Raw genomic sequence first — 21,440 nt, 5'->3', positions numbered from 1 at the left:
ATTTCGCCTCCATTTTCCTTTAATTCTTGTGGAACACCTATTGGGTTAACAAAGTTTGTAACGTCAGTTTTGAATAATTTGAGGGGTGTAGTTTCAAAAGCGGGGTCATTTATGGGTGGTTTCTATTAAGTAAGCCCCTCAAAATCACTTTGTAACTGAATTGGTTCTTAAAAAAATGGTTTAGGAAATTTAGAAAATTAGAAAAATGGCTTCTAAACTTCTAAGCCTTCTAACGTCCTAAAAAAATAAAATGACATTTACAAAATGATGCCAACATAAAGCAGACATATGGGGAATGATGACTGATAACTATTTTATGAGGCATTACTATCTGTCTTAAAAATAGAGAAATTGTAATTTCGAAAATTGTGAATTTTTCCAAATGTTTGGTAAATTTGGGATTTTTTAAAAAATAAATATAGGAAAAATATATTGACTCAAATTTAGCACTGTCGCGAAGTACAATGTGTCACAAGAAAACAATCTCACAATGACTTGGATAAGTAAAAGTGTTCCAAAGTTATTACCACATAAAGTGACACGTCGGATTTGCAAAAAATGGCCTGGGCAGGAAGGTGAAAACTTGCCCGGGGTAGAAAGGGTTAATGTGTTACAGGTTAAAAAAAAATATTACAATGGAAAATCAGCAAAAAAAGTAACATTTTGAAAAACTTGCTTTAATTCCTGTGGAATACTTAATGGGTTAATAACATTTCTAAAACTAGTTTTGAATAGTTTGAGGGGTGTAGTTTTTAAAATGGGGTGATTTATGGGTGGTGTCTATTATATGAGCTCCACAAAATGAATTCAGAACTGAATTGGTCTTTACAAAAAAGATGATTTTGGAAATTTTCTTTAAAATTTGAAAAATTGCTTCTAAAATTCTAAACCTTCTAACATCCTAAAAAATTTAATTACTTTACCAAATTGATGCCAACATATATGGTGAATGTTAATTAATAAGTATTTTATGAGGTATCGCTCTGTCTTAAAAGCAGAGATTCAAATTTAGAAAATAGTGAATAGTTGGATTTTTTGTTATAAATAAAAGTAAAACATATCGACTCAAATTTACCATTAACATGAAGTACAATGTGTCACGAGAAAACAGTCTCAGAATGGCTTAGATAAGTAAAAGCGTTCCAAAGTTATTGCCACATAAAGTAACATATGTCATATTTGCAAAATTAGGCCTGGTCAGGAAGGCGGCAAATGGTCTGGAAGTGGTTAAATATGACTTCATTGCCCTGTCCTGTGAGTTTCTTCACAGACAACAAATTGCTTTCAAGACGGGGAACATACAGAACATCCTTTACTGGAATCCTGACAATTAATGTAGCCATCTCCTACTCCTTCCGAAGTCATATACTGACCATTAGCTAGGATCACTTTCTCTCTTGTCAAGGTTAGAGATGAAGTTTGTCATTTGTCATAGGACTAGTTTCTCCAGAGTATATGCACCATATATGTTTTGATGACCTGTGATGACCGGTTTTCTTGCACACAAAACACTGATGTGTCTCCTTTAACCCCTTAAGGACTTAGGACGTATCGGTACGGCATGGGTCCCGAGTCCTTAAGGACCCATGACGTACCGGTACGTCATGAGTTTAAAATGAGATTGCGGTGCTGCTGGGGTTAATCCGCACAGGATGCCGGCTGAAATCATTCAGCCGGCATCCTGTCACAATGCCGGGCGGGGGGATGTGTCATATGACCCCCCCGTATCGGCGATCGCAGCAAACCACAGGTCAATTCAGACCTGCGGTTTGCTGCGCTTTTGGCTGATTCTGATCCCCGCGGATCAAACTTCAAAATGCCGCATATACATTTATTTCCGCCCCCCCTGCACCCCTGAATGGTTTTATGGCGGCGGGTGGTGCAGGGGGGGTGTTGCGGGCGGTGCGACAGGCGGGATCGCAATCCCCCGCCCGCCTCCCCTTGAATAATCGTTGGTGTACAGTGGTATACCAGGGTGCCAGCACATTGCTGACACCCTGGTATAAACGGCTGACATCGGTGATGCGATGTCAGCCGTTTAACCCTTTCCATACAGCGGTCCGTACGGACCGCTGTATGGAAAAAGTTAACAGTAAGAGGGAGCTCCCTCCCTCTCCCATCGGGGGGCTGCAGTGCCTTTGCAGCCCCCCGATGGAGAGGGAGAGAGCCCCCAAACAGCCCCCAGAGAGCCCCGTGCTCCAGTGACACGGATATAAAAAGTGGTATGATCAATCTGGAGCGCTTACTGAATCAAGAGACCCGCGTGTGGTGGGACTGCATAACTCTTACCAAATATAAAGAAAAAAATATGATCCCACGCGGCCTGAGAATTAAGAAAGTTCCTACCACCGTTTTTTCGGATGTTTTTGTCTGCAGATGGAATAGTATACTGACGGACTGCTCCATGGAACTTATGAAATTGATCATTGAGTTTGAAAATGACAAGCTTTGCTCATTACAGCGAGACATACAATCTACGAGAGACTCTCTTGAGAAATTCAGTAATCATCAGGACCTTATAAAAATGGACGAAGATATGAAACTGACTCTTTCCCAATTAGAAGATACCATCATGCAATATAAACATTCAAAATATTTGCGCGATGTATATGACTATAATCATGACCAAGTGTATGAGTGGGGGAGGCGAGATAATGCTTACTCCACACCTAGATCAATTTTGAAAAACCGCAAAAATAGACGCTCATCTAAACGGGCACCTAGAGTCAGTTTCTCTTCAGACACTGAGGGTTCTGAATTTTCACATGTTGCTGGTGATTTGGAGTCTAGCTCTGAGGTCTCCGCACATCCCTGCTCACAGGATGAGGTTAACAGCACTGCATGTTATTATAAAAAAACTAAATCAGATAAAGATATAAGAGATGCTGTATCTGCCTCAAAAAACATAGAGCAAGGGGTGGACGGAGACACCAGTCGGCGGCATCCAAGGTCCACTCGACTACAAATGAAACAAAAATGAATGAGTTAAGTGTTGTAAATCTGTCTGACGTTGTGCTGAGTGACGAACAGAGATGTGTACTGTCCCTGGGGTTGAATTTCGCCCCTACCAATCACTTTGATATGTTTTCTACCCTACTTGACATCAACAAATTTGTACGTAATATCACGGTTAGACGGCATTTTCATGACATTCCATCTTCCTCTGAGACCCCACCAAGTGAGACACCAGATTTTGAAGAGAATTCATATAAGAACCTATCATTCAGGGAACAAGTTGCCTTGTGCTCTTTGGTGGGGCTTCAGGAGGAACAGGGAGTCAGGGAGCTTCCCAGACCCCCTGGAAAATTCCATACCAAAAACACTAAATTTTATCCTGTTATATCCCGTACGGGTGGTATGGATGTTTTCCAGGAGGTTCTGGAAAAGGAGCTTAGGAGCATAGAGATAGAAAGCAATAGACAGCATAAATCTAATAATCTCAGTGCTTCTCAGGCCCAAGCACTCCAGGACTTACAGAAATGTGACTCCATTGTCATCAAAATGGCGGACAAAGGGGGGGCGGTGGTCATCATGGACAAGGAGACTTATGGCGGACAGTTACGGGATATGTTGGCAGACACATCCACGTACAGTAAACTACCGAATGATCCTTTAAAAGAATATATGCATAGTTACCTGTCATTGATCATGAAAGGAAGAGATAATGGCATGTTTGATGATGGAGAATACAAATACCTGTGCGTGGATGTGCCTGTCACACCCATTATACATGCCTTACCTAAAGTCCACAAGGGTGTCCCCCCCCCCCCCCCCCCCTCCTTCCCATAGTTGCCGGCATTGGCTCGCTTACCGAGCGTCTGGGGAGTTGGCTGGACCACCTTCTCCAGCCTCTTGTCAGACGTATACCGGGATATTTGAAAGATACGGGCGATGTCTTGCGAGCTATGTATGATTTCAGGTGGGAAGCCAAATTTAACTGGATTACAGCTGATGTAGTATCCCTCTACCCGTCCATTCCCCACGGGATTGCTCTGATGGCGATGGAATATCATCTCCACCGCTATACTGGATTAAACACTAATCATATTGACTTTGTGTGTGAGATCACAGCATACCTGCTAACCCACAATTTTTTTGCATTTGATGGTGTCCACTATCTCCAGATCCGCGGAGTTTCAATGGGAGCCAGATTTTCTCCATCCCTAGCTAATTTGACCATGTCATTTTGGGAGGAGAAGTACATCTATAATCTGGAGAACCCATTTATGCCTGGTTTGGTCTGGTACAGCAGGTATATCGATGACCTGCTCATGGTATGGGCGGGCGGTATATCTGCCGTCCCAGACCTCCAGGCATACCTAAACAACAACAACTATAATTTGAGGTTCACTTGCTTGGCACACGAAACCCATATTAATTTTCTAGATCTGACACTCTGCGGAATCGCTGGAGAAATAGTGCACACCATGACCTATAGAAAAGAGGTGGCGGGCAATACTATACTCAATGCTAAAAGCCACCATCCAGTACATACCGTCAGAGCAATTCCCGTGGGTGAATTTATCCGTACGGTCAGAAATTGTAGTGTAGCAGAGAGATTAGATGATGAATTTGACAGAGTAGAGAAAAGGTTGAGGGACAGGAATTACCCAATGTGGATGATCAATAGAGGAAGGGAGATAGCCCTCCAGAAAAATAGAAGAGACATATTATTTGGGAAGCGCAAATGTAAATCTAGTGTGCTGACTTCTGCTGGTAGTGTGGAGACACGGGTGGACGGCGATCTGGACAGGGTCCCCACTCTCTCCCTAACATACAGTAATGAGTTTAGCATAATTAGTTCCGCAATTAAGAAGTGCCTACCTATTTTGTATGACGATGCCATCCTTTATGAAGCACTCAAATCAGGTTGTAGAATTGTCTCTAGAAGGGCTCCCACCCTGTCCAGCTCGCTGTCCCCGTCCCTCTATACTGCCAGTGGCAGTGGCACACAGTCTAGGCCTAGTTGGCTTATATACAAAGGATTTGCAAAATGCGGCAGTGCCCGTTGCAAGACCTGCGAATATGTCCTACCCACAAAAACATTTGACAGTGCAGACCATGAGGACAAATTCCCAATCCATGTGTACATAAATTGCAATACGGAAGGCGTTGTCTACGCAATTCGATGCACCAAATGTGATCTCATGTATGTGGGTAGCACCGTCCGCAAGTTTAAAAATAGAGTGTTAGAACATCTCAACTATATCGCCAACCCCAATATTCTTAATATTTCAAATATAGCTAAACACTTTATACACGTTCATGCCCGCCAAGTATCATTCTTCCAGGCGTATGCCATTGAACGTGTATTTGCTCCGCAAAGGGGTGGAGATTATCGCAAGAAAATCCTGTTACGTGAGGCTTACTGGATTTTTAGACTGGGTACTAGGGTGGCAAGGGGTCTCAACCTCAAGAAAGAACTCATTTATATATACCAATAAAATATCTTATATAAGCAGCAGAATTTTGATATGTGTCACTATTAACATCTATGTTAGGCATATTTACATTTGGGCGGACACATATCTCTGATGTCTTCATTGCCATTTTGGGGGTACTAATGAGATACACATGACCACAAAAATAACATTGTATATGTGAGAGTCCATATTATTATAGGGACTGTGCATCTCTGTTCGTCACTGGCACTATAATGCCAACATCATATAATGAGGTTATTTTTTTGTCTTGGTTTGTTTTGGATGTTGCAAGAAAAGATTTCCAACGAATTTGCACAGGAGTGTAGAAAAGATTTTCTTATTATATTCCACCTGTGATCTGATCCATCTTACAATTATATTCAAAACGTCCGGTTTTACTGGGTAATAGTGGTATTGCAGCCCTACTGACATATAACAATGTATTTTTTGTTATTATATATATTTGTTGATAATTCTGCTATAAAAGTGTCAGTACCAGGCTGTTAACATGAACCTGCCCGAACACATAGGACCATTGTATTTATATTTGTTTTAGTATGTTAATGTTGGTATCAAATGTGTTTTTTTACATACAATTTATGTTTTCTATGTACTGAAGTATTCACACTGTGCGACTTCTACTGAAAATAATCACAGGGCAACCTGGGGTTAAGATGTCAGGGAGAGGTTCGCACAGTGTGCTACTAATTACAAACTGATTGATGCAAGCTGAAACAAAAAAGGTGTGCCTAGGTGTGGTGCAACGGATGTTGCTTGAAACCGGTTCCTCCCCATTTGAGGAGGAGTGCTTTCAACCCCTTTATATTGAGGGGCCACAGTTAGCAATTTGTTACGACTAAGGGTACTCACCCGAAACGCGTCAATTCTGCCGTGCAACTGATGGTCATGCCTGTTGATGTCCATAACCAATAAAGAAGAGCTGAAAGAGGATATTATTTGTCTCCGGGACCCTTCCTTTTCTATTTTCAGCCCCGTCCTTACCCTTTCCCGTCTGCGAAGTTCTGACAACTACTGAGCAGACGGGGAAGGTTCCCATGGCAACAGGACGCCATCTCAGGCATCCTGCTGTCCATGGTGCTGAACAGATCTGTGCTAAAAGCAGAGATCTGTTCAAAGTGTAAGTAAAATACAGTACAGTACAATATATATTGTACTGTACTGTATTATACAGACATCAGACCCACTGGATCTTCAAGAACCAAGTGGGTCTGGGTCAAAAAAAAAGTGAAAAAAAAAAGTAAAAATCAAAAAACACATTTATCACTGATTAAAAATGAAAAAAAGAAAATTCCCTACACATGTTTGGTATCGCCGCGTCCGTAACGACCTGATCTATAAAATGGTCATGTTACTTTACCCGAACGGTGAACGCCATAAAAAATAAAAAACTATGATGAAATTTAAACTTTGCCCACCATACTTCCCAAAAAAGGTAATAAAAGTGATCAAAAAAGTCGCATGTACGCCAAAATTGTAACAATAAAACCGTCATCTCATCCCGCAAAAATCATACCCTACCCAAGATAATCTCCAAAAAACTGAAAAAACTATGGCTCTCAGACTATGGAGACACTAAAACATGATTTTGTTTGTTTCAAAAATGAAATCATTGTGTAAAACTTACATAAACAAAAAAAAAGTATACATATTAGGTATCGCCGCGTCCGTATCGACCGGCTCTATAAAAATATGACATGAGTTAACCCCTCAGGTGACCACCGTAAAAAAATAAAAATAAAAACGGTGTAAAAAAAGCAATTTTTTGTCATCTTACGTCACAAAAAGTGTAATAGTAAGCGATCAAAAAGTCATATGCACCCCAAAATAGTGCCAATAAAACAGCCATCCCATTCCGCAAAAAATGAGACGCTACTTAAGATAATCGCCCAACAACTGAATAAACTATGGCTCTTAGACTATGGAGACACTAAAACTTTTTTTGTTTTAAAAATGAAATCATTGTGCAAAACTTACATAAATAAAAAAAAATTGTATACATATTAGGTATCGCCGCGTCCGTGACAACCTGCTCTATAAAATTACCACATGATCTAACCTTTCAGATAAATGTTGTAAATAACAAAAAAATAAAAACGTGCCAAAAAATCTATTTCTTGTTACCTTGCCGCACAAAAAGTGTAATATAGAGCAACCAAAAATCATATGTACCCTAAACTAGTACCAACAAAACTGCCACCCTATGCCGTAGTTTCTAAAATGGGGTCACTTTTTTGGAGTTTCTACTCTAGGGGTACATCAGGGGGGCTTCAAATGGGACATGGTGTCAAAAAAAAACAGTCCAGCAAAATCTGCCTTCCAAAAACCATATGGCATTCCTTTCCTTCTGCGCCCTGCCGTGTGCCCGTACAGCAGTTTACGACCACATATGGGGTGTTTCTGTAAACTACAGAATCCGGGCAATAAATATTGAGTTTTGTTTTGCTGTTAACCCTTGCTTTGTTACTTGAAAAAAAATATTAAAATGGAAAATCTGCCAAAAAAGTGAAATTTTGAAATTGTATCTCTATTTTTCATTAGTTATTGTGCAACACCTAAAGGGTAAACAAAGTTTGTAAAATCAGTTTTGAATACCTTGAGGGGTGTAGTTTCTTAGATGGGGTCACTTTCATGGAGTTTTTACTCTAGGGGTGCATCAGGGGGGCTTCAAATGGTACATGGTGTAAATATACCAGTCCAGCAAAATCTGCCTTCCAAAAACCAAACGGCGCACCTTTCACTCTACAGTAGTTTGCGGCCACATATGGGGTGTTTCTGTAAACGGCAGAGTCAGGGCAATAAAGATACAGTCTTGTTTGGCTGTTAACCCTTGCTTTGTTAGTGGAAAAAGTTGGTTAAAATGGAAAAGTAGGCAAAAAAATGAAATTCTCAAATTTCATCCCCATTTGCCAATAACTCTTGTGCAACACCTAAAGGGTTAACGAAGTTTGTAAAATCTGTTTTAAATACCTTGAGGGGTGTAGTTTATAGAATGGGGTCATTTTTGGGTGGTTTCTATTATGTAAGCCTCGCAAAGTGACTTCAGAGCTGTAGTGGTCCCTAAAAATTGGGTTTTTGTAAATTGCTGAAAAATTTCAAGATTTGTTTCTAAACTTCTAAGCCTTGTAACATCCCCAAAAAATAAAATATCATTCCCAAAATAATTCAAACATGAAGTAGACATATGGGGAATGTAAAGTCATCACAATTTTTGGGGGTAATACTATATATTACAGAAGTAGAGAAACTGAAACTTTGAAATTTGCAAATTTTTCCAAATTTTTGGTAAATTAGGTATTTTTTTATGCAAAACAAATAATTTTTTTGACTTCATTTTACCAGTGTCATGAAGTACAATATGTGACGAAAAAACAATCTCAGAATGGCCTGGATAAGTCAAAGCGTTTTAAAGTTATCACCACTTAAAGTGACACTGGTCAGATTTGCAAAAAATGGCCTGGTCCTTAAGGTGAAATAGGGCTGAGTCCTTTAGGGGTTAAAGGGTTTCGATCATCAGAAATTCTGTTATGTAGCTGACTGACATTAGTGATGTGCTAATGTCAGCAGTACATAACAGTGTTCTTTATACTTTTGTCCCTGCCGCCGTTCTCCTAAAAAACACACTTTTAAAATATGCTAATGAGCCTCTAGGTGCTATGAGGGTGTTGATTCAGCACATAGAGGCTCGGCCTACTAACCATTTATCCCGCCCAGGTCCTCCGTTTAGCCCGCCCTGGTCCTCTTGAGTGACGTCCCAGTTAGCTGGATCGCTGAAGAAATCCTGCGCCGTCCACTTCTGTATTCGGCGCAGTGAGTGAAGAACACGCTCCTGGTGCCGGCTTCCTCACTGTGACGTAGTCGGCTCAATTGGACCTCTCTCCTTGCAGTTCTTGATGATCCATTAAATAGTTGATTTAGGTGCAATCTTACAAATAGCAATGTCCTTGCCTGTGAAGCTTTTTTGATGCAAAGCAGTGATGCCTGCACGTTTCCTTGATGGTAACCATGTTTAAAGAGGTTGTCCACTTTTTGGCTACTTTTGACCAATGTGTAGGTAAGATGACTATATGACACTTACTAATATAGCCTTTGTTGATATTCTGTGCAGTTTACTGTGCTTCATATGCCATGTCATTCTTGGGCAAACTTTCTGTGCCATCCACAGAAGATCTGTCCATAAGATGACCGCTGATGAAGGGTCATGTAACCAGGTAAAAATAACTCCAGACACATCATTTAGCCTTCTCCACTCAAAGACACCACATCTGCCACCTGCACTTGCAATGGTTAGAGTTTTATTGCAGGTGCAGTGTGCTTAAATGGAGGAGACTGAGTGATTTACTGGTCACATGACCCTCCATCAGCAGCCATTTTATGGACAGAACCTCTGTGTGGACAGCATAAAAGACTTGACCAACAAGAGAGAATACCTTATGAAATATAGAAAATGGTTAAGAATATTAACAAAGACTATATTAGTAAGTGCCCTATAATCATCTTACAAACACATTGATCAACAGTAGAGAGAAAGTAGCCAACCCCTTTAACAGAAGAAGACAATGATTTAAAGCATCACCCGCTTGACTGATTATATTAGCTGCCTTGTCCTCGTGAGCACTTTCTCCTGAGCTAAGCAGAAGATCACTGAAGCGATTTAGCAGGTCATTTTGGGAGTGCTGAAATTTATTTTCCCCTTTTTTGTGATTAAACGGGTTCTCCGCTTATTAGATTGGCAGGGGCTCAACTGGCGAAACCCTGCCAATCAGCTGTATAAAGAGAACGCAACACTTGTACAAGCGCTGTGTTCACCTCATTATTTACTTGCTTGCCGTGGACATCACAGTGGCGAGAAGGTCCTCTGTCTCATTCACTCCAACAAGACAGCTCTGTCCTATTCATGTTCTCTTCATACAGCTGATCGACAGTCGGGCCCCCGCCGTTCTGATATTGGAAGGAATGACTTTGCATTTAATTGCCATAATCTGATCACTATTCATAACAATCTATAGTTATTGCAAATTGCTACTAGGGTTGTCACGATACCAGAATTTTGATTTGATTTCAATACCATAAAAAAGTATTGAAACTCGATACCATTCAATACTACGCAAAAAAAATAAAGCACCTAAAAAGCAGCGTGCATTCCGCATTTTATGGAACATCCGGCCCATAATAGAACAGTCCTCTCCTATTTTTTGGGCGGACAAGGTGACAAAAAAATGGCGAATTAAATGGCGTTTTTTATTTATTTATTTTTTGTTTTTTCTATCACTACGTTCACCGCATAGGAGATATTTTTTTATATTATAATAGTTTGTACTTTTTTGGGGCGTGGCGGTGTTATATGTAATGTTATGTGTAATATGTTTTTTTATTGCCTCCTTCTCCACTATGCTGCTGAGGAGAACATGGTGTGCGCTGAGAGCGACGCGTGCCATGTTCTCTAACAGATACTAGGCTGCGCAGCACCTAGTATCGTTAAATAGTAAGACCCGGTATCGTGTTGATCCGGGTCTAAAAGTGTCAATTGGGTATAAAATACCTGGTGCAGCTCTAATTGCTACCATAAAAACTGAAGCACCAAATGTTATAAAAAAACCAAAATATGTGTCAGTCTCAAAATTTTTGGCCACAACTGTAACTGTAGGTTGTCTATTGTAAACATTTTGTTTTTCATTTTTGTCAGGCCTCTTCAGATGGTTGTGATGGTGGGGCAGCCTCCAGGGTATTTTCTTATATTTTCTGGAAGAGAAGAAATGTATAAAAAAAAAAAATGTAGCACTGTACAGATGACCTATAGGTGTATGACCTTGAAGACTTGCACAGATCCCGAAAATATGGGTGCTCATAAGCCCATATGCAGAGTATCACTCTGTTTAGATTTTTCTGCATGTCCAATAGACTTGAATGAAGTGTGAGAACAAATGTGTGGCCACCTACAGTATCTGCTGTAAATGGTGGTTATGGAATCCCAGGATGTGTGCAGTTCACATTCGTTAGACCAGGGCTTGACAAATTTCCTTGGAATCTAGGAGCCAGCTAAAAAAGTTAGGAGCCGTTTTTTGTATTTTTTTCCTTATAAAGCCTTATTTTCAGCGACAAAAAGAACACCTCTTAAATTAACATATAAAGAAGTCCAGAACCAAACAACATGGGCATTAACAACATATACAGTGGCAGTGTACAGAACCGCACACACATATACAGCGGCAGTGTACAGAATTGCACACACATATACAGTGGCAGTGTACAGAGTACAGTTGTTGCGATACCAAATTTTTGATTCGATTTTGATACCATAAAAAAGTATTGCGATACCACGCGAAAAAATGAACAAAAAAGCCACGTGCATTCCCCATTTTAAAAAAATGGCGAATCGCGCAGTTTTATTTATTTTTTGCTGTTCCGGCGTTTACGGCATAGATTTTTTAAATAGTTTGGACTTTTCTGACGTGGCAATATGTGATATGTTTATTTATTTATTGTTTATATATTTTATATGTGAAATTGGGCAAGGGTGATTTATACTTAATATTTTGGTGTTTTTTTTTTTTTACTTTTTATTTTTACACTTTTTATTTAATAACTATTTCCCCCCTTAGGGGCCAGAACCTGGGATCTTTTCATCCCTTGTCCTATTCACTCTAATAGAGCTCTAGCAGGGTGAATAAGGACCTCACACTCTCCCGGCTGCCCTGTGCTTTGTGCACAGGGCAGCAGGGAGCTGACTATGGCAGCCAGGACTTCAGTAGCGTCCTGGCTGCCATGGTAACTGATCGGAGCCCCAGGATTACACAGCTGGGGCTCCGATCAGAAGCTGCCACTGCACCACCAATGAAGAGGGGCGGAGGGGACCCTGTGGCCACTGCCACCAATGATTTTAATACTGGGGGGTTTAGAGGGGTGGGCGCACTGTGCCACCAATGATTTTAATAGGATGGGGGGGGAAACACTGCGCCACCAATGATAATTAACCCTTAATACAGGAGGCGGGTACTGGCAGCAGATCTGCGGCAGTTAACCCCTCAGGTGCTGATCCCTATGCGATTCTACTGCCGGCACCTGCCTCCTGTATTATTATGTGTTAAAGACGTAGGTCCAGAATTTAAGTAGCAGGCTACACAGAGCGGCGCCCAGAGATGTCCCAGCACTTACTATTATTCCTGGTCGCTGCTCCGTTCACCCGCCGTGCCCCATTACTGGCTCCTGCTCCATATGCTAATTACTATCGGAGCAATGGGGAGTAAAAACATCAGCTTCTCTCCTGGGCGTTCCTTCTCCCTGCGCTGCGATTGGACAGCGCTACAACCAGGGAGAAGGAACGCCCACTAGAGAAGCTGATGTCTCTTGCCACGAGCAGCATCCAGTGAGCGGGCGGGGCGGATCCGGGTAACTCCTTCCCTGCCAGACTGTCCGAGAAGTCCACGTAGAGGCGGTGGAGTGCCAGGAGCGCCCCGGATTACTGGGGGGCAGCCATGTGGGGGCAAATACCCAGGCGCCAGGACAAAATTCCTGATCGACCTGGCGCCTGGGATTTGTCGAGCCTTGCGTTAGACTACTAATGATCTGACATTTGGCAAATACAATCAATATGATTATGAATATCCATATGCAGAACTTCTAGCTTTTTTGTAACTGTCTACTTTATGCTGCTTAGACTAACAACTAGAAAATTAAGGCCGCGTCCTCACAGAGGTTTGTATCTGTGGAATTTGGCATATATTCCATTCCAGATTTGTTTTCATTGGAAGGCCATGCTGACATTCATGTTTAAGTATGATGACGCAGAGAGGTGTCTTATCGCTGACATTCTGTTATGAAAGTTAAAAACTAACAAGAAAAAACATGGGTCACAGCGCTTTTGCATTTAGATGAACTGGTTGAAAATAGGATTCCACCAAAATAGGAATACAATGCCTCAGTAAAATAAGTGTAAGGGCTCATGCACACGAACGTATTTTCTTTCCGCTTCCGTTCTGGTTTTTTTGCGGACCGTATGGGGAACCATTCACTTCAATGGGTCCGCTAAAACAACAGAAGGTACTCCGTGTGCATTCCGTTTCCGTATTTCCGTTCCGCAAAAAAGTAGTGCATTTCCTATTGTCCACAAATCATAGTCCAAGGCCCCATTCAAGTCAATGGGTCCGCAAAAAATACGGAATGTACATGGAACACATCCGTATGTCATCCGTATTTTGCGGATCCATACTGTAGAAATGCTATGCCCAGCCCATATTGCTCATGTGTTTGGTGATTAATAAGTTACTGTTTCCGTTTCTGATCCGCAAAAAACAGATCACATACAGAAACCATACAGATATGTTTTGTGGAATAACGGAACGGAAGAGGACTTAAATCAGAGAACAAAAACAACAACTCGGATACGGAACAACAGATCAGTGAAAAACGGACCGCAAAACAACAACGGTCGTGTGCATGAGCCCTAAAGGAGTTGTCCGGCCTTGGATCCAGCAACCACTTCTATCTTGACCTGTGCCCCTGAAGTACCTGAACATAAAAAAGAAACACATGTCCACCGTCGAACCGCTTCTCCATTCTCAGCCGCTTCTGGTTCCCTCAGGAAGAAGCTGTATCCCATGACTGCTGTGACCAAAAACAGGCCTCAGTGATCACGGAGGCTTTAACAGTACATCACTTCTGTGACGTAGCGTTGAAGCTGCTGAGGCCTGTGATTGGCTGCAGCAATCAGGAAACCCAGCTGCTTCCTTGTCCTGTGTGGACCTGAAGCAGCGAGACCATGGACATGTGAGTCTTCCTTTTTTATGTTCAAGGGCACAGGTCCAGACCAAAAGGGTTGTCTGCTCCAAACCCAAACAACAACTTTAAGGCTGGTTTCACACACAGCATTTTGTCATATTTTTTACTACATTGTTAACAGTACATATTTTTGTTCGGTCATAAGCCATTACTATCTGATCAGTGGGAGTCTGAATATGGTCATTATCGTTACAGTAACTACTATAATTTATTCCAATTACTTTTAAAATATTAGTAATGAAAAATAACAATTCATGTAGAAATATATTTCTGTTTTTACACAGGCCATTACTGCAGACAAATTAGGCTGAGGCTTCTTCTTATCTATAGTTCATTTGTCAACTTTGCTGTGTAGACTGAGACATTATAGACAGTGGATGAGTTAATGACAACTTGATTATACTGCTGGAGGCCTTGAAAAGGCAATGCTATAGACAATATACGTAGATAAGGCCCTATGGATCTCCCTTTTTAACTTCCCTGATAACTGGCAGGCTTGTTATACTCTCCTCCTGGAGGTTGAAACAGTCTGACATATCTGTCAATTGACTCCATTTATTTCAGTTGCCGTAAAGCACAATACAGGAATAAAATGTGAGTCTGCCCTGGCAATGAGTTTGATGTACCCGCTGCTTCTCTCACCCATTATCTGAAGTGCTTCAGTAAACACTAATGCACAATATTGGTGAGCCTTTGCGTTACAAAAGTATCTAAATTACTGTGTACAATGTATTTTGTATTGTCAGTGTAGCAAATATTACATCATCTGGAAAAATACCATAATATGACTATTTGGTTACTGCTGAATAAAGATTATATATATATATATATATATATATATATATATATATATATCTATATATATATATCAATATATAGTCCAGAGAATGAACGGCACTCTAATAGATCATGGACAAATAACTCCTTTATTCACCCGTGCGGTGCAACGTTTCGGCTCAATACTAGAGCCTTTTTCAAGCAAAGAACACATACATGTGGTGAGTATATATAGGCGTAAAAAAAAAAAAAACACATCAAAGTCATGTGACCCACATGACTTTGATGTGTTTTTTTACCTCTATATATACTCACCACATGTATGTGTTCTTTGCTTGAAAAAGGCTCTAGTATTGAGCCGAAACGTTGCACCGCACGGGTGAATAAAGGAGTTATTTGTCCATGATCTATTGGAGTGCCGTTCATTCTCTGGACTATTATTGGGGTAAGAAGCCTATTGCCTCAAGGACGTGCACCCATATTTGTCCATTTGCCTGTGCCGCCATTTTTCGTTGAGATATATATATATAATATACACAGTGAGGAACAAAAGTATTTGAACACCCTGCAAATTTGCAAGTTCTCCCACTTAGAAATCATGGAGGGGTCTGAAATTCAAAGACCTGTTACTGTGCCTTTTAAAAAGTCCACTTCTACTCCACTCATTAATCTAACTTGGTAGCACCTGTCTGAGCTCTTTAAAGACACCTGTCCACCCCACAGTCAGTCAGACGCCAACTACTACCATGGGCAAGACCAAAGAGCTGTCAGAAGACACCAGAGACAAATTTGTGGACCTCCACAAGGCTAGAAAGGGCTACCGGGCAATTGCCAAGCAGCTTGGTGAAAATAGATCAACTGTTGGAGCAATTGTTAGAAAATGGAAGAGGCTAAAGATGATTGTCAGTCTCCCTCAGACTGGGGCTCCATGCAAGATTTCACCTCGTGGGGTATCACTGATGATAAGAAAGGTGAGAAATCAGCCAGAACTACAAGGGAGAAGCTGGTCAATGACATGAAGAGAGCTGGGACCACAGTTTCAAAGGTCACTGTTGGTTGAACACTACACAGTCATGGTTTCAAATCATGCATTGCACGGAAGGTTCCCCTGCCCAAGTCATCACATGTCCAGGCTCATCTGAAGTTTGACAATGACCATCTGGATGATCCAGAGGAGGCATGGGAGAAAGTCATGTGGTCAGATGAGACCAAAGTAGAACTTTTTGGTCTAAACTTCACTCGTCATGTTTGGAGGAAAAAGAAGGATGAGTTGCATCCCAAGAACACCATCCCTACTGTGAAGCATGGGGGTAGTAACATCATGCTTTGGGCGTGCTTTTCTGCGAAGGGGACAGGACGACTGCACTGTATTAAGGAGAGGATGAATGGGGCCATTTATTGTGAGATTCTGAGCAACAACCTCCTTCCCTCAGTCAGAGCATTGAAGATGGGTCGTGGCTGGGTCTTCCAACATGACAACGACCCGAAGCACACAGCCAGGATAACCAAGAAGTGGCTCTGTAAGAAGCATATCAAGGTTCTGGAGTGGCCTAGCCAGTCTCCAGACCTAAATCCAATAGAACATCTTTGGAGGGAGCTGAAACTCCCTGTTGCTCAGCGACAGCCCTGAAACCTGACAGATCTAGAGGAGATCTTTGTGGAGGAGTGGGCCAAAATCCCTGTTGCAGTGTGTGCAAACCTGGTCAAGAACTACAGGAAACATTTGACCTCTGTAATTGCAAACAAAGGCTTCTGTACCAAATATTAACACTGATTTTCTCAGGTGTTCAAATACTTACAAATAAATTCTTTAAAAATCATACAATGTGATTTCCTGATTTATTTATTTTTTCTCTGAGTGGGAATGCACCTACAATGTGAATTTCAGACCCCTCCATGATTTCTAAGTGGGAGAACTTGCAATATCACAGGGTGTTTAAATACTTCTGTTCCTGACTGTATACAGTATATACTGTATATATAGTATAAGCATTACAGCTTTCATTGCAAGTTACATGTGTAAAGTATTTTATTTATGTATTTATATGTGTGCATTTCGCGTTTTAGGAAAATGTGAGTGCAAGGATCAAGTTTTAGAAAATCCAAAAGTATTCTGTGTCATGAGATATTCCTATGGTGAGTAAGGGGGAGGATTTATGTTTAATATGGCAACATCTCTCTGGGGATACACTCTTTTCTTAGTAGCATGGATATAGAGATCGATCTATCTAAATAGAAAAAAAACAGCAGCACAGTCGATGTGGATGTTACCGTCAGAGACTCTGGGCGGGGGATCTGCTGTGATAGCCAAATAACAAAAGATGAGGCAGCACTCCAGTTGATGGTGAAAAAGGGTGTTGGACCCAATTTCCCATGCTATATACCGTATAATATTTTGGACTGACATTGTATGTGCATAAACTCCTTTCCGTTCAAGCTGTCCACACCTGTTTCCCTTCTGGGAGTGGATCAGGAGATAAGTAATATCCAACAAAGACAGGGTGACATGCAAGGAAAGTTCAAGGGGTCTGCTGTCCATGAATAATTATGATTATGTGTTGCTCTGGCTTCCTGAGCGTGATAGTGGTGATATTTAATCTTTCTTTGAGATAAGGAGTGAAAGAAAGAAAAAAAAAAAAAGTATACTGGTAAATCATACTGCAGCACCCAAGCCCTTCACCCTTTCATCACTCTGTGTATGGAGGAGGAATATGGGTTTCATTGCAGACACAATTTTCATCTGACAACACTCAAGATCCATAAGTGAATGCATGAAATGTGTTGAGATATATAGGAATGCAAATTCGGAAAAACCATAAGCACCAAATAGAGAATGCATACATATCTTTGCAGCAAGTAATAGTCTGTCTTACTCCGTTCTATAATAAGAATTCTTTTGAAGCTGAACACCTGTTCATACCTGTCCATTTCATTAAGGAATTCATGTTCAGTTATATAAAAATATAGCAGTGGTTAACAGTGTTGACCTGAGGTGCTAAGGCCATGAATTTACATCCGACTATGGCTCCATTTACATGGAGTTTCAATAGGCTTCTGTAAGTTTCTTTCAAGTGCTTCATTGATAGGTTAAACACATTGAAGTACAAATAACACATTGAGTATATTTATTTCAGTTATTTTAATCTTATTAAATGTTATTTTGTTGATGTTTTTTCCCCCCTTTTTGGGCAGTCCTTAAGGTAAAGATACTGTCAGCACATGATAGGGGGTCCCATGCTGAAGTGAATGTGAAAATTAAGAAGGTTTTGAAAATGACGAAATTGAAGATTCGACGTGGAAAGAGAACATTGTACCCGGAATCCTGGACAAATCGGGGCTGTACCTGCCCCATCTTAAACCCTGGTATGTTACGTTGCCTATGAGCTGCTTGATTGTTTTGTTATATTTTTATATTACATATTTTGATTTACATTCTGCAAATTATTTTTAATTAAAAAATTCCCTTAATAAATAAGTTTATATCACTGTCAAGGCCAAGGTGTTGCCATGTTCTGGCAAGTGAGGCGCAATTAAAATTGTGAAAGGAAGTGGCCATGTACAGTAGATATCTGCCGGCTGAACACTCATACGTGCATACTCTGCTAAGCATGTATGTGTTCCGAATGGGGTAAAGGGAGTAAGTTGCTGCTAAACACCTGGTGGAGGCTTATCTCCCCAAGAACAAAAAGATCAGGCTTGTTGAAATCCAAGACCTGATTCCTCTTTTCCCCCCGACAACTGCTGTCCGAGAATATTCAGTAGACTCCCCATGCACATTACATGGTTGGCCAGACCTGCCAATATCAGTGGGTTTGACTAATATTAATCTAATGAGTATGGACATTTTAAGGTTATAACTTTAGAAACAAATGAATGATTCATGAAAAAAGTCTAATATGTGGTCCCACTGCTTTGATTTTAGGTCTAGAATATCTCGTGGCTGGATATGAAGATGTGCGTACAGGTCGTCTCATTGTAAACATGAAAAGTTTTGTCCAGCCCTGGAAACCATCTCTTGGCAAGAAAGTAATGGAGATACTAAGAACAGACTGCATTTGAGACAAAACAAGGCAAATAAAGACGTAATAAAGTGTATTTATTGACCAGTTTAGTGAAAACCGCACATAAAGATACTGCACAGCAACACCATGCTCCTGTCCTTTAGCTGTGTGTGATACAGGATGATATACATATGTTTTACAGCAAAATGGTTCTCCACTTCTCTGGCAAATTTGCAACCTAATAGTGGCAAACTACACTTAAAATGGAACTTTGCAGATAGATCCAGTTTGAGAGCAAGTGTGGAAACGTGTAAGCTTAAAGCTTCTACAATCAGCATACGTTTTATTTAATTAAAGGTACGAAAGGAAACTTGGACTTTGCGTTGAGGTAGTGTTCCGTGCAGCCTCCTGAAATGTACATAGCATTTTTAAGAAGCACTTTACTAATTGTTCTTGCATTTTTTTTTTTATATTTGTTAAACAAGGCAATGGTGTTTAGAGAGCTACAGAACTGAAATGACACTAGTCACCTTAAAGCAATTTTTGCCTTTTATATTTGTTTTCTTCAGATGTATTTATGTTTTATAGTCATTTCATGTTACCAGAGATAAAATAAGACAATGAATATTAAAGCGTATTTCCGGGATTTACATATTGATGGCCTATCCTCAGGATAGATCATCAATATCAGATCAGCAGGGGTCCAACTTCCGGGACCCCCACTAATCAGCTGTGCAAAGTGGACGTGGCACTCCACGAACAATTAGGCCTCTTCCTAGGCCATGTGACATCACATTCATCGATTGCATTGCCTAGGCACAGCTAAGCCCCATTTAAGTGAATGGGACTGAGCTGCGATAGCAAGCACAGCCGCTATCAAATGGATGGCACTGCAGGGAGGCTGTGGCGCTCACCCAAGGCCCAGTGAGGGGTGCTAGGAGTCAGAACCCCGCTGTTCTTATATTGATGACCTGTCCTATGTAAATACCAGAGAACCTCTTTAATATTGTGGATTTTATTCTTCATTAAGCAGTGTTCATTTCAAAGTTTGCTTGTAAATCTGAAAGCTTAATTTAATTAGGCTTTTTTAATGTAAAAGTATAAGCAAATCTCGCAAAGCTAGTTTATTACAGTTATTACACAGTGAATAAAAATCACCCATTACTGTCAGCCATACATAGACTGAGCCCTTTGTAAACTTTAAATTGTAACCTCTTCCATGTGTTGGATCATCAAATGCCATCTTTACCTTTCTGGGGTCAAGAGTGCCCAGTGGATGTTCTGCCATTCTCTGTAAGAGAGGAGGTTGATAGAAGCCTCCCCAGGTAGTGTCCTATAGCACCTGCATGAGCTGCCTCTGTGGCACGTACACTCTTCACTATGAGACACCTAAATCATGATTTAGCGGCCAGAGTTACACACAGGCAGTTTGTAGCATATCAGCTACAATTTTAATGGTCAGTGTAGTGAACAGGAATATATTGGGGGAGATTTATCCAAACTCATGTGATAAGAGTAGTGTCCCCCAGCAGTCTCATTCCACATTTCATTTTTATGCTTTTTGTAAAATATGATCAGTAACCTGATTGGTGTCCATATACAACTACTACGCTTTTTAGTTGGACCGATTTTGATAAGTGTCATACAACTTTCCATGCAACTATTGTCTGTAAAATCTATCAATAAAAAGAGAAAAAGGCTAAAATCGTACAGCTGGTATAAAAACAGTTGAAACGAGCCGTCATACTTTCACAAAATCTGTGTTCCTTGAACATACAGTTTGCCATGGTATAATAAAAGTACCTATGTCTCTGCTCCTGTAGTTAAACGAGTATTTGTTTGTAGTTGGGCATGATTGTAGGATGGTGCAGTTGTATCTCAAAGGTCCATGTTATGTTAACAGTTTTCTGGCAAAAAAATGAAGATTTCCAAGTCAAGAATATGACACTGATCTGTAAATCTGCCTCCAGCAATTTATCCATAAGAATAAGCAAGGAAGGCACAAGTGAAAGAGATTTGACTGCTCTGAAGAGGTTATGAGCTTCTGTGACTGAAATGGGCATAGAGCAGCTATTCCCACCAGTCCGAATGGAAGAGCCATTTAATATATGATCATTTCATGATTCTGAAATCAAATAGAAATAGACTACATTGAGGTAAAATGCTGTATTAAAACCCTTCACAAGACCAAACCTCAGCCAGCCCGCTTATAAGCAAGAGATCTATTTAGTAGACTTCAAATGACAGACTGAGACTGGACTCAACACTGCAGTTTAAATCACTTGCAGTGACCACAGAAAGTCAAGGCTGTAGATGCAATGATTCTACAAAATCCTGACTTCATTTGTATTTAATGATCGCTTTGACTATATATCACTTTTAATAAATATAAGAGTAACACCAACACCATGATGAAATCCAAAATGAGTACTTCCAGCTTTAT

The 21,440-nt window shown here is 40.6% G+C and overlaps 1 protein-coding gene across 1 annotated transcript in view; it reads left to right on the top strand.

The window, feature by feature from the left end:
* NTN4 (netrin 4) overlaps nucleotides 1–20,812 on the top strand; it is a 157,999-nt gene extending 137,187 nt beyond the window's left edge. The window contains exons 8-10 of the mRNA XM_040409025.1: nucleotides 17,064–17,132; nucleotides 18,189–18,359; nucleotides 18,919–20,812. Of these exons, the coding sequence (XP_040264959.1) occupies nucleotides 17,064–17,132; nucleotides 18,189–18,359; nucleotides 18,919–19,055 (377 nt within the window). The 3' untranslated portion in view covers nucleotides 19,056–20,812. The remainder of the gene's footprint in view (nucleotides 1–17,063; nucleotides 17,133–18,188; nucleotides 18,360–18,918) is intronic.
* Nucleotides 20,813–21,440: the final 628 nt, after the last annotated feature.

This window comes from Bufo bufo, chromosome 1, assembly GCF_905171765.1.
Source record: "Bufo bufo chromosome 1, aBufBuf1.1, whole genome shotgun sequence".
Classification (NCBI taxonomy): domain Eukaryota; kingdom Metazoa; phylum Chordata; class Amphibia; order Anura; family Bufonidae; genus Bufo; species Bufo bufo.
Note: the sequence above shows the minus strand (reverse complement) of the source record. Positions and strands in the feature narration are given on the sequence as shown.